The sequence below is a fragment of the Botrytis sinoallii genome, assembly GCF_014898435.1.
Source record: "Botrytis sinoallii strain Bc 23 chromosome Unknown BSIN_003, whole genome shotgun sequence".
NCBI lineage: Eukaryota > Fungi > Ascomycota > Leotiomycetes > Helotiales > Sclerotiniaceae > Botrytis > Botrytis sinoallii.
The window spans coordinates 2341776-2354533 of NW_024066030.1; the positions used below are offsets into that span (position 1 = coordinate 2341776).

Here is a 12758-nt window from a genome sequence, read left to right on the forward strand (position 1 = left end):
CTCTACGGTTCTATCACACTTGACACAACAAACATCTTTTCAATGTTGATGTTTTAGCCCATAATGAATATACAGGAGCAGTACAAATACACTTGTATTCAGGTTTGAAAGGATTCTCGAGACTACCACAATCAAGAAACTTCTTTTTGCGGTCTCAAAGTTGGTCCTTCGCCCACACAAGCGAAGTATATCGCACTCCAAGTTGACCACACATCCATCTCAGCTTATTATTTTGACATGACAAATATACAAACATGTATAGTATCATATATACCTATTCGATTGCTATTAATCCCTCTCTTATTGCGAGTCTTGCAATGAGTAAGTAAACGTAAGAATGATAGCAACTCAAAAGCACGTGTCAGTAACGTGATCGGGTACAGAATGTTTCCTCAATCATAACAATCTCGGCTACTGAAGAAATTATTAGTGGTCCACAGCTACTCTTTCGATCTATCGATGTTTTATTGCTGTTGATTGGTGTCAAAACAGTGATTTGAAAGATAGTCTCTTGGAACATGTACTGAACATACAGCCCCTTGAAAGCAGAAGCCATTCACATCATTTCCACGTGCGATCCCCGTATTTTAGTGGAGTCGCGGATGTGGAACGGAATATACCCTAAATGAAATTTGTGATATCTCGTGCATTTATTATTATTATTTCATCTAAATATATAATCTCGATTATGGTTAAGGTTAAAGTTATGGGCAATGATAATTTGTTCTCGCACGAGAGAATCGAACCCACCCGGGGACCTCGGGGACTTCCAATGTTAATGTGCTGCGAAGAAGCCAAGAAATTTCGAGACGATCTTTTTTGACAGCCAAAATAAGCTTACAACGTTGGAACTTAGCAGAAGTGGCAAATATATCATATATTTAGGTAACTTCCCAGTCTGAGGAATGCGGGCGACTGAATGCAGGTAATCAGATCCAAATGGATTAATAAAGTGCTCTGCGACTCTCGAGTTAACGATTTGTCCTGCCGGTACAGGGGTTTTGACCGGATACGGCGTCAAACTTTCTTCGTTGAAAGCTTGAAGCATGGCAAGTAAGCATTCCCGGCGCTTAAAATTGTGAATTACGCTCAATTGACCCAACGATCTGTGATTCCCCATATCCACTTTACCGGATGCAGTGCGTGATGGCTTGAAACCACTACGGGTCGTAGCACTAAAGTCATCCCACTGTTGAAGTTTGAATAACTAGCATACCTCATTTTCCAGCAGGCGAAATTAATTTGGCATGGCTAAATCATTCAATGGCCTCAATTGTCAGTGCCATGTCCAGAATTGTTGATTTTCCTCCTAAAAGAACACGGAGCCGAGTTCCCATCACCATTTCGATCATTGTTGCATGCTCCTAGCCAAGACCTTTTTTCTTGAACTAAACCATAGGAGTCTTTGGGGTCCGTAAGACTTCTTGGAACATCTCGTTTATTTTTTTTACGAGTATCCTTGGAGAGGTCCACATATGATCCAAGCTGTTGAGAAGCGCTCAAACTGATCAGCTGTGTGGGTCGTTGATGGGGAACGGATATCAAGGATATCACGGTCGTTCGCCCTTCTCATCGTATCCTCGCTTCTGAGCTTTGTCGAAGGAAGTCGTTTTATGAATACCTCCCCTTCCCTTTTCTTCGGAAGTACCCATACAAAGTTTCAACTTACGTGATGACCTGATGTCTGGACACAGCGAGTTGGAGGTTGTTAATCAACCTTTCGAATACTATGGTCCACAGCAGCATGATAAATTTAGTCCCGTTGTTGACGGCAGCAGGCAAATAGATGAGAATGGGCGCCCATACTATCAAGAAGAGACGAAGTTCATAGGAATGCCGGTGTTTCCTGCGGAACTTCCATTCGATAATTATAACCAGTCCCCAATCGCACTGTCGCACAGGACATCGTCAAATCTATCGGCCCAACAATATAGCGCTTGCTCGGAGGCTCCATCATCACCGGCACTACACAATGCACCTCTGATCAAACAGCCAGTGTCGACGGAGAAAGAGGCAATAGTGTATACCGAGGATACGCAGAAGAAACGAAAAGTATGGAAGTGGTATATCTTAGCCGGTGTCATTGGATTGATCGTAATCATAGCGGCAGTGGTTGGAGGAGTTGTTGCATCTAAGAAGAAGAACGTAGCTACTGTCGATGAAACATCTGGTAGTACAGAATCTTCTAATAGCTCATCATCCACGCCTTCGTCGACGAATCCATCGACAAGCAACTCACCCACTTCAACGAACACTGCATCATTGGCGAGCTCTACTATTGCTCCATTCCAAAGAAATGTTGCCGCAATATCCTACGAGTCCAACAACGTCAATAACACTAGAGTGTATTATCAAGACAATCAAGGAAACATACTGGAAGCACATAATAATGCATCGAGTGGGAACTGGTCGACAAGTCATGTTGTTACCGCCAGAAATGGTTCATCGTTTGCTGCCGCTGTAACGATGCCTCAAAACGATTTTGTAGGTTGTCATATTTCCGGCAATAAAGTATCTACTAACAGGAATACAGGAGATCACTCTATTGTACTCAGATTCTGACAATCTTCTTCACGACATCATATATAATGTCGCTTCAGATTCATGGAGTGAAGGAACCTTGTCTTCCGAGAAGTACATAGTGTCCGAGAATGCAAGTGTTGCGGTGATGTACTGGCAATGCAGATTATGCAGCAATACCACCATCATCGCTTTTCAAGATGCGAACAACAAAATGCAGGTTGGAAATCTGACTGCCTCGGGCTGGGATTTGACCCAGATCATGGTTGACGTTGTAGATAACACTGGTCTTGCCTTGCAGCCATTTTACCGTCTAGGCGAAGCAGATCAGATAAACTTGTACTACCAAAATCCAAGTAGCGTCATGACTATTTCAGCTTGGGAGTATCCCAGTAAGTTTTTTATTTTTAGAATTGTTTCCATACATTTCAGGCTAACGAGACCCTTTAGCTCAAGCTTGGAAGTTAGATGCCGCATCGTACTATTCCTTCACATTCAACATGCCAATCGCGGCATCTGCATCTTACTCACATGTTGACTGGACTGGCGACGTGAAAACCGGTTTCGAAAGCTGGGGGGAAACACTCGTACTATCGCGTACTGGTATTAAAACAAACACGTATTCAGGGGCTATTAATACTTGGTCGGCGATGGGGTCTCATCCATCAGCGATGGCAAACTCGACACAAAATCCAAAAGTATTCAAATCCATAGCAGTCACAGCGATTGGAGCTGCGTTTGCGGTTGTGGAAATTGATGGGAAAGCAGATGAGATCGAAGCGTACCAAGTGAAAGATGACGCGATAAACTGGGATACGGCTGGGACCGTCGATATTGGCGATATCTGGGGGTAAATGAAAAAATATATATATAATGTATGTGTTTATGGAATTATGGATTCTTGTACATAAATTAAATTCGAGGGTTCGGTGCCCCTTTCTTTCTTTCGCTATTATCGCCTTGGATTTCCATGTTAATGGTTTGATGTCCATTTCTTTCTTGATTTTCGATGTCTGTACAGGAGAATCGCAATCATGAATGAATGGTCGTATCCTGGGGTGAGCTGATTCCTTCGTTCGCCTCACCGAATCCATAAGCTGCATCATACCCTTGCAATCACCTACCAACTCGATAACGCCCTTTTTAGCAGACCTCGTAGCTTTAAAGCAGCGTAAAAAAGCTCTCTCACCAATATATGTTTATGGCTTATCCTCAGCAAGACCCTACGCCAAAATTTACCTCATTTTCTCTTGAAATCTATCCCGCTTCGAATTTTCATCGCCGCTCTTTCAGAACTTCAATATCATCCGCCCTTTTCGACGCCTTGCAAACAAAATGGACGGCAGCTACCACCTAACACCCGAGAACATCACCGCCGAAGCTTGGCAAGAATGGGTTGATTGGGCTTTCGCGAATCCAGTTGACATGGGCACAGAGTGAGTGGCTTAAAAAAAAAGCTAACTCATAGAAAAAGGGCGATCCCGAATGTAAAGAAGGCTGAATTGACGCACTATCTACTGTATGTACAAATTCCTTCTTGGCATATAGTATGGCTTTGCTCACAAACAATAGCCAATGTGGTTACGGAGCCGGGCTCACATACCCCAACACAACCTGCGCTACTTGCTCATCAGAACTCGACACATCAGGACTTACACTTTACACAACAACCCAGGAAATCTTTTGTACTAAAAGCAAGGCCCTCAATCATCCACCACTATCCTGTGTGCAAGGCTGTGCGTTAAAGTTTCATACATTGGAAAATCTCAGGGAGCATTGCAGAATTACCAATCATGAAGCTCTCTGCTGCCCCTTCCCAGGATGTATCGTTGCATGGAATGCTTCTTCCCATGGTGAACATCACCTGAAGAAATGCCACGGAGCAATACAACTCGCATGCCACCAGTGTGGGGGCGTATTTAAAAATATGGGCCATCTCGACCACCATGCCTATCGTAGCGGACATTCTGCATATATTTGTCGATATCCTGATTGCGAATCGACAGCTGGGAGACTCAGTGACTTGATTCGGCACCAAGCACGTCACGAGGAAGATGTTCCCCGCCATCCATGCCCCCATTGTTCTACGTAAGTACTCTCGTATATTTGAGTTGCGAGATGGTTGGATTTGTTAATTAACACGTTTAGATATCGAGGCAATGACGGGTTCAAGAGGAAGGATCACCTCAAGCAGCACATCGGAAATTATCACAAGATTGAGATCCGCCATACTGGCCTCATATTTCATTCTCCATTTCTCTGCAAACATGTCAATTGTCAGAGCCCTGCTGCGATTCGTACTCAAGATCTTAGATCTCTCACCGACCTCACCCAGCACATGCTTGTCGAGCATAACTCCTCTGCATTTATCTGCGATAGACTGTCCTGCGATCGGGTAGGACTAAACGGTTTCAACACAAATACGCTTCTTCGGGATCATATCAAGAAGGATCACCCCTCACCATTCCAGTGCACTCACCCCGGATGTGATCGGGTCGGTTCCAAAGGCTGGCTTCGAGAGAGAGACCAGAAGAAGCATATGTTCCAGAAGCACGGAATCAGTGTCTGAATGTGATGATGGAGGGGTCAGCCTGTCTTCTTACTCTTAACACCACTCGCATGTCAACGGCTGTCTGGGAATCTTTTTTTAATGTTCGTCTTTGTCTTGTTGTTCGATTTGTTACTCACTTGAGTCTCTGTTTGGTCTCTCATATCATGTCTATTTCATTACATTTGAACTTGCGTAACTCTTTCAATAAATCAATACACAAAAACAGAGGAGTGATTTCTGACTTAGCAAAGAAAGGAGGGAGAAGGACAGGGAATTTGAAGTGTTTTTCTTATTGTATTTCCTTGTGCTCTTTGTCTTTTTTATGGCTCTATTATGTTACGTTGTCTTTTGTCGTTGAATTATGGCCTATTAGATATAGATAGAATACAGTGACCTTTACAATTACCACAGCTTTCCTTAATTACTGAGCACTAAAGCACTCTTATACTGTATCATCTAATCGTTCAAGTTCATGCCGCACACCATTCTCAGAACCTTGCACTCACTCTTGTGACCTTGTTCATTCCACCCTTTAGTTTGACATTCCTGTATTCATAGTCAGCCCATCATCCACTCAGAAACTGATCTCCCCAGACATGAAAACATACCTTGCCACAATACCAAACTTCGCTGCAACCTTTACATCTCGAAAGCTGCTCCTCACTATCTTTCCTCTCACATGATTGACATGTCACCAGAACCCCTCGGCTGTCTTCTTCAGTACTTTCACGAGCTTTAATAAACCTCTCACTCATTCCTAACAGTTTATCCAAAGAGGATGGTATGATCTGCGATTCTTCATCAGCCTTGAATCAGGTCTGAAGAACGCAAAAATAACTCACAGTAAGATCACTCCACCCACACCTGATATACCCCTGTTTTCCTTCTCTGACCCCATGCCTCCTCGGATTCGGCACTACAACTGTGTGTCCTTTCTTCAATTTCTTGATATCAAAATCATTTCCATCTCCACTCATGCTCCCGTTTCCACTTCCCTCCAATTGCGCAGGCGTCAATGGCGACTGGAGAATAATCGTTAGCGCGAACGACGCGCTAGCAGAATCTGTACATATAAAAGTTGGTGTGGTGGAAAGCGTCATATTCTGGTAAATGGTTGCTAAAAGATATGTTTTTCGGGGGGTCCCGGGTGAAGTCTCATTAGGAGATGCAGTGGAGGAGGGATCGGCGGTGGGGTTGAGAGGACAGGTGGAGAACGTTAGGAAGGCGGGGGAGAGGAGGTTGGGGAAGTCGGGGGACATTTCGAGGAGAATTGATGTCGGGACGTGATTGTCGAATTGAATTCGTGAATAGTGAAGTTGGGATGCGAGGGAGTTTTCGAAATTGATAACAGCGAGACGACTGATGAGAATTTTGGGATGAAACACACCATGAAACGTGCTGATATGAAGGAGCTCAACCCTCAGGTATTTTGGCAAGTCATTCGATTTTTCTTGTTCGATTGATTGAAGATCTGTTACAGATGCTCAATCTAACCACCGACACGAGAAGACTGGACGAATAGTATCTCGTATCAACGATGATTGAAAAGATCATTCTCTTCACATGCTAATCACGTGTAGTACTGAAGATCGTTATCATGAAATGGAGTGGATAGGTTTTGATTTGACATGCAAAGCAAGTCAAATCCAGTAAGTTGAGTTGTTCAATGTAACGGGGGTGGTAGATCCCTCCCGTTTTACGACTGGGCGGAAAACATCTCTCCACCTTACTAACAATATGGCCACTCATCATTCCACCACGGAGACTCACCGGTAATCACCAAATTTTCGGTGGAGCAGCGGATCGAGTCAGTCGTCATACATGCATAACCATGATAATGACAGTGTACGACCCAGTTCTGATATTTGAGAATCAATCCCACTCACGTTTCTACAATCAATTCCGACGAAGTTGTTTCCAAGAATCAAAAAAGAGATATCAATATGTCTGCCGATTCAATCACCTCTACCCGAAGCGGGATCCCTCCCATCCTCAAATGCCCATACGAGATTAGGCTAATGATCTACCGAATCCTAATTCCTTCAATTGACCCTTCGGCAGACTTCGACTGGACATCGGCTTGGGATCCAAACCACCCGAAATCTCGCTGCGAAGAGCATAAACTCTACTCACCGCCGATCCTTCACACAAACCAAATGATTTATCGAGAAGTCTTGAACGAACTTTACTGTTTCCTACCTTATCGGACATCAATCAGCAATTATGGTATTCGATTCTTGGGCTACACATTCATCAAGCCGCCCCCAGCTTTTCAATACGTACACACCCTGGATCTCACGATTCAAATCAACAGCTACTCTCACTCAAAGATTGCCAACATCTTAAAATCTTGTGTGGAGACTAGCTGCGCAAACGGACACTTACGTCGATTACAAATTGGTCTCTCCTTTAGCTTACAATGTTTTCAATCGAATAGGGGGAATTCGAGTGATCTTCGAAAAATGTTGGAGAAGAATCTCTATCCATTACGGAGGAACCTTCGTCGCCTAAATCAATTCGTCATCAGGAGAGTATCGGATAAAGACATTTCAAGTTCCAATCGAAGTGTTTCGGGTTCGTTTCTGGTACAGAGAGAAGAGTTCTTGGATACCGTCCAAGGGTTTTTGAATCAGTTGGCAAGGGAGGTGATGGATCGGTGTAATCCTGCCAAGACAACTGAGTGCAATTGCAAGTCGTATGCTTTGCTTCAGAGATGAAGGGGGTGGCGTGGACATTTCGATAAAAATTTGTCTTGTTTCGCTTATTATGGCAAACTTCTATCCGTACTGGAACTTTCAACCATCAGACGACTGTGAAGGATGAGAACACTGGGACCTCAAATATTGGATTCTTCTCCGCATCTCTACACAAACTATATTCCGGATCAGTTCTACAGCATTCCGATAAATCCCAACGCACGTCGTGTCTGAAAGATACAATTGTTTGTTTCAATGAAGCCTACTTCCTGACATTGAAAGCTATCGTATCTCAACCTACCTCAGAGATACGCATTGTATGCCACGCGTACGCCTCGACTTGGTGGTGATGAGGGATATCTCATCTCATTCACATAGATGCAAACAAGAAAGAAAGTTTATACGCAATCAAATTTTTGAAGAACCATCTTGATTTGTTTCGAAAAGGTCCGAGAGCTGGTGAAGGGTTTCAAGTCACGATAATTGAAGGACAATGGACGATGTATGCGGGGGGCCATTTAGTTAAATTGAGTTTGAAACAAAATTTCTTCCAGAGAGCTTAATCAAATAGAGTAGATAGAAAGTTTCAATAGATTGTCTGGTATTTTTGTGTTAGTTATATTCTGAATTTTTCCCAAGCTTCACAACATTGAATTTCATTCTCCAAAAACAAATGTCCGGGCAATCCACGTGATATGTAAAAAGGCTCCGGCTTCATTCGCGCCACGCTTGAAGGCCACACCACCTCCGGTCTTGGTAGTATTAGCAATTAGCCTAATCCAAGCTCTTCACTGATCAAACAACACCACATGGATGCAGGCTTCGTGTTTACTCGGAATCACCCGACCGTTGAGATTTATCTACGAAATCTGTGGAAACCTCTCCAGAAAAAATACATCTGCACGGTGCTCGGTGTTTCTAATGAGACGACGTTTGATTCCTACATCAAACCATAGCCTCTTTTACGCGCTTTAAATGTCAGCAATCACTTGAAGCATGGGCTTGTACCTCATGACTATAGATTTTTGTCGGTCACAGCGGGGTTCACGAGAGGCAGAATCATTCTCACGAAATAGAATACCTTTTATCCATGAAGGTTACAATTGCTTCACATTTGCTCTAGTGTTTAGACCTTCAATAGGCCGTCTGATCAATCCATCCCTGTTTGAACGTTTGGCTGCATCTAGGCTGCGCAATACGTATCGATGATGTGGAACACCCCTCGTTGAAAAAATGTCCCCCAAGCGTCTGTCGTTACCACATAAAGACAGTGGTACCCCGTCGAAAGTGACGATGGCTTCCCCGTTTTCCCATCTCGTTTTGTTGCATTTGCGGTACAGATGCATTTCCTTCTTTATGCTAACATATGCATGGGCATTTTACTTTCATGCACTAATGGTATGTTTATCTGCATCGACACCCACTTTCATTTCTTTCTGACTAAGGCTTCTACAGCATTAATCTTTCCCAATGTAAACACTCGCGGGTACAATAGCACGAGATCCAATGACACAATATCTAATGTCACGAGATCTGAAAACAGCCTCAGAATTGTAAGCCCCCCTGCTTAAGATCTTGGTCATGGTGCAGACACTTTCGACTTGAGCCTTTGATTTCTTTGTCTCTAACCACTACGCATGCTGACTATCGTAGCAAGCTCTCGGCAACTCGATAACCTATGGCTTTTTATCTAGTGATGGGAATGGCTTTCGCCTTGGCCTTCGCGATCTACTCACATCTGCTGGAAACACCGTTCAATATGTGGGCTCGGTCCGAGCGGGCAACATGAGTGACAATTTCAATGAGGGTCATCCGGGAGCCATCATCTCAGAAATTGCTGAATATGCGAAGTTATCTCTTCCCGAGGATCCAAACCTGGTTTTGCTTATGGCCGGTACGAACGACATGAACAATTTCAACAATGTTACTACAGCTCCAGAGCGACTCAGTGGACTCATCGATGAGATTACTTCTGCAGTTCCGAATGTTACTCTCATAGTTGCTCAGCTTACCCCCGCTTCAAATACTACCGTAAATGCCGCAATGGTCGCTTTCAATTCCAAGATACCCGATATCGTTGCATCTAAAGTTGCCGCTGGCCAAAAGGTTTCCACAGTCAACATGATGGACTATGTCACTGTGAATGATTTGGTAGATGGACTTCATCCAACAGATTATGGATATCAGCAAATGGCGAAAGCATGGTTCGCTGGAATTCAGCAGGTACAGAAAAATGGGTGGATAGATTCTCCAATTTCCACCAACGTCACGCTGGCCCTTCAGACGGCGGTTGCAGCGAGTACTGGTACAAGCACTGGTAGCAGTTTCAGCGCCAGCTCCACTAGTACCCAAAACACCAGCACAACTATGGGCATCAGCAATAGCATGGCCTCTTCCAAATCAGCCTCCGACCGAAGATTTCATAACCCTTCGATTAGTACCGTGTTTCTTTTAGTTTTGGCCGCTCACTTTTTATACGCCTAAATACCTTGGATAATTACTTCGATGTCAAGATTTTCCCCTGACTAGGGTTGACTTCAGGAGACAACATTCAGGGATTGTTTTCAGCCATCAGATAATTTCTGATATTCTCATGAATATCTGACAGAATCAGGAATTACAAATCCTGCTCATCTTTTCACTAAGAGACGACTTTATATAGGTGCCTAGCACAGCTAGCGAGGATCTGACTCAAGTGATTGGCCGAGGACACTCTCGGGTATATAATCGAAAGCTCGATCATGAATAGAGTATGGCAAAGAAGGATCAGCTAGACTTAGTGGGAGATATCCAGGCGCAAGAATCTTTGTATATACGAGTATTAATTAATTGATAATTTTTTCTCCTTTCGGTTTTCTCATTTTAGTTTGAAGATTTCCATGGGTTACAGGTTTGCAGAGTACAGGATTCTGAGATATGTTTTTATAATTGATGAAAAAAGGCGGAGGGAGGGGTGATATTTCAAGCACATATGCTCCAAGAAGTTCCAGGTATGAACATAGCTAATTGTCCCTTATAGGGTACTACCTGCTTATGAAGCATCCAGTACTATGAAGTGTATGTAGTTCGTGGATGATAGGTTCTCAATTTCCAAAAGATTTTACTTGATAAACTGAATTTGAGTCTTGAAAACCAAGTGAACATTATCTCCACTCGAAACCAGGCATTGCATCAACCAAATTTTTTTTTTCAATACTGAAAGCCCACCAAACAGGGTTGCAACCTTGGCTATCAAGAATTTTGTGTGAATCTTTTTAAGTTGTGTGAAGAATTGTAACAGGAAACACCCAGATGAGAGTGAGATATAGTCGAGAAAGTTAGATCGATTCGTTTAATTTTGCCCAATGCTCTAGGATATTCTCAAAGATATCCATAATCATCAAACCCTATTTTTTCCTGGCTCCAACTCCAGCTTCAGCTAAAGCTTTTACCCGCCTCTCTTCTGCTAATTTCACTGCTTACTCATGGAACTGAATTTCCATCTCTGCCATAACTCCCTCTTCATCAAGCTTCTCTATCTCATCTGTAGTGTGAGCCTCTATCCACGCTTCCATCATTTCGCCTTCAATTCTCTTGATAGCATCTGCATTTTCCTTCTCCGCCATTTCAACCTCGAGTGCTCCTGCATCCAGATTCTTCATTCGGTTTTCATCAAACGTATGCTGTAGAACCTCTTTTCCCGCCCAATCGGGTAATTTTCTATACATTAATCCTACCCGACCCTCATAAGCACCTTTAAGCTTGTGATAAAGTTCTCCAGAGAAAGGTCTCTGATCGACTTCGGCTGTTAGCGTTCCCCTGAGCATTCGATCCAGATCCCCACTCAGATGACTCTCAATCGGATCAACATTCAGCAATTTCCCTCTCTCCTTATCCAGCGTCCCAAGAATCACGCCGGTACGAGCTAACTCGTACACCACTGCGGCCAACCACCAAACCTCGCCCTTCTTCTTCCTATCATGCGGTTCCCAGTCTTCATCATCCGGATTCGGCTCATCATATTCCTCGAGATTAGGGACGTGACCCCCTGGAGGCTGCGTAAACGCAACCCCAAAATCCCCAATCTTCACGTGCGGATATCCGGTTTCTCGATCGGGTCCCCATTGCAGAAATACATTCCCCGATTGCATATCATTCTGAAAAATCACATCGCGCCCTTTATGTTGACTCGTCGTATTATAATCCGGATGTTCATTATGCAGAAACGCAACCGCGCTCACCAACTCATAGAAGATCTGCCAGATGAATAATTCTGGCGGTTTGACACGATGAGTGCGAAATCCTTTCGCCAAGCTCGTTAAGCTACCCGCATCGCAGTATTCGAAATAGAGTCCCAGAACAGGTTTGTCATAACCGTATTCAGGTACGTATTGAACGAATGCTTCGAGATTGCATATGTGCGGATGCCCGCCTCTGATGAAGCGGAGATAGATTCTCGTTTCGGAATCCCGCTTCGCGCGGAGACTTAGTCTTTCGACCGATTGAGAAGAACTCTTGGTGGCTTCGCTGCTGGGCGTGAGAGGTGGTATAAGAGCACCCTCTGGAAGATCCAATTCGAATTTGCCGAGATTCCACTGGAGCTTCAAGGCGTAGGGCTTTTTCGTTTCTGAATTGACGACCTTTAGAACAACACCGAATCCACCGGTTGCAATGTGCCCCTCAAAATTGTGATTATCATGATTAAAACCAGGGTCGGCTCTCCATTTATTGCGGCGAATAGTTATGTTCTTCTTCCGGAGGGCTTTAATGTATATCACTGCAGCCGTGTCAAATGCAAGTGCTCCAGGTTGTGCCATTATGCTTCTGTGTTTAGTTGATACATTTTAGGGTCAATGTCATTCAGCGAACTGGAAGCTCAGGAAACAGTTTTCGAAGCATCAACGTGCCAAGGATCTTTGACATCAAAGAAAAGTCGGCTTTCCAAAAACAGATTCCTTTGTCCTAGAAGTTGAGCTTGGATGGAAATTGAAACGACACAATAACAACGATTC

At 43.8% G+C, this 12758-nt stretch overlaps 6 protein-coding genes across 6 annotated transcripts; 3 read left to right on the forward strand and 3 right to left on the reverse strand.

Annotated features, from left to right (window-relative positions):
• Positions 1 to 775: 775 nt before the first annotated feature.
• EAF02_002382 (uncharacterized protein) lies at positions 776 to 1352 on the reverse strand (the record flags this gene model as incomplete). Its single annotated transcript, XM_038898430.1, has 2 exons — positions 776 to 1189; positions 1320 to 1352. 2 exons carry the CDS (start codon positions 1350 to 1352, stop codon positions 776 to 778), a joined length of 447 nt encoding a protein of 148 aa, XP_038762122.1.
• A 328-nt stretch (positions 1353 to 1680) lies between these two features.
• Positions 1681 to 3374, forward strand: EAF02_002383 (uncharacterized protein; the record flags this gene model as incomplete). Its single annotated transcript, XM_038898431.1, has 3 exons — positions 1681 to 2484; positions 2534 to 2912; positions 2971 to 3374. The coding sequence occupies 3 exons, from the start codon at positions 1681 to 1683 to the stop codon at positions 3372 to 3374; spliced, it is 1587 nt and encodes a 528-aa protein (XP_038762123.1).
• A 481-nt stretch (positions 3375 to 3855) lies between these two features.
• EAF02_002384 (uncharacterized protein) lies at positions 3856 to 5089 on the forward strand (the record flags this gene model as incomplete). Its single annotated transcript, XM_038898432.1, has 4 exons — positions 3856 to 3956; positions 3995 to 4039; positions 4093 to 4608; positions 4669 to 5089. The coding sequence occupies 4 exons, from the start codon at positions 3856 to 3858 to the stop codon at positions 5087 to 5089; spliced, it is 1083 nt and encodes a 360-aa protein (XP_038762124.1).
• A 438-nt stretch (positions 5090 to 5527) lies between these two features.
• EAF02_002385 (uncharacterized protein) lies at positions 5528 to 6330 on the reverse strand (the record flags this gene model as incomplete). Its single annotated transcript, XM_038898433.1, has 3 exons — positions 5528 to 5617; positions 5680 to 5859; positions 5914 to 6330. The coding sequence occupies 3 exons, from the start codon at positions 6328 to 6330 to the stop codon at positions 5528 to 5530; spliced, it is 687 nt and encodes a 228-aa protein (XP_038762125.1).
• A 2807-nt stretch (positions 6331 to 9137) lies between these two features.
• Positions 9138 to 10251, forward strand: EAF02_002386 (uncharacterized protein; the record flags this gene model as incomplete). The annotated part of the gene is made up of 3 exons (XM_038898434.1): positions 9138 to 9165; positions 9223 to 9320; positions 9421 to 10251. The coding sequence occupies 3 exons, from the start codon at positions 9138 to 9140 to the stop codon at positions 10249 to 10251; spliced, it is 957 nt and encodes a 318-aa protein (XP_038762126.1).
• Positions 10252 to 11225: 974 nt separating this feature from the next.
• On the reverse strand, positions 11226 to 12563 carry EAF02_002387 (uncharacterized protein; the record flags this gene model as incomplete). The annotated part of the gene is made up of 1 exon (XM_038898435.1): positions 11226 to 12563. The coding sequence occupies one exon, from the start codon at positions 12561 to 12563 to the stop codon at positions 11226 to 11228; it is 1338 nt and encodes a 445-aa protein (XP_038762127.1).
• Positions 12564 to 12758: the final 195 nt, after the last annotated feature.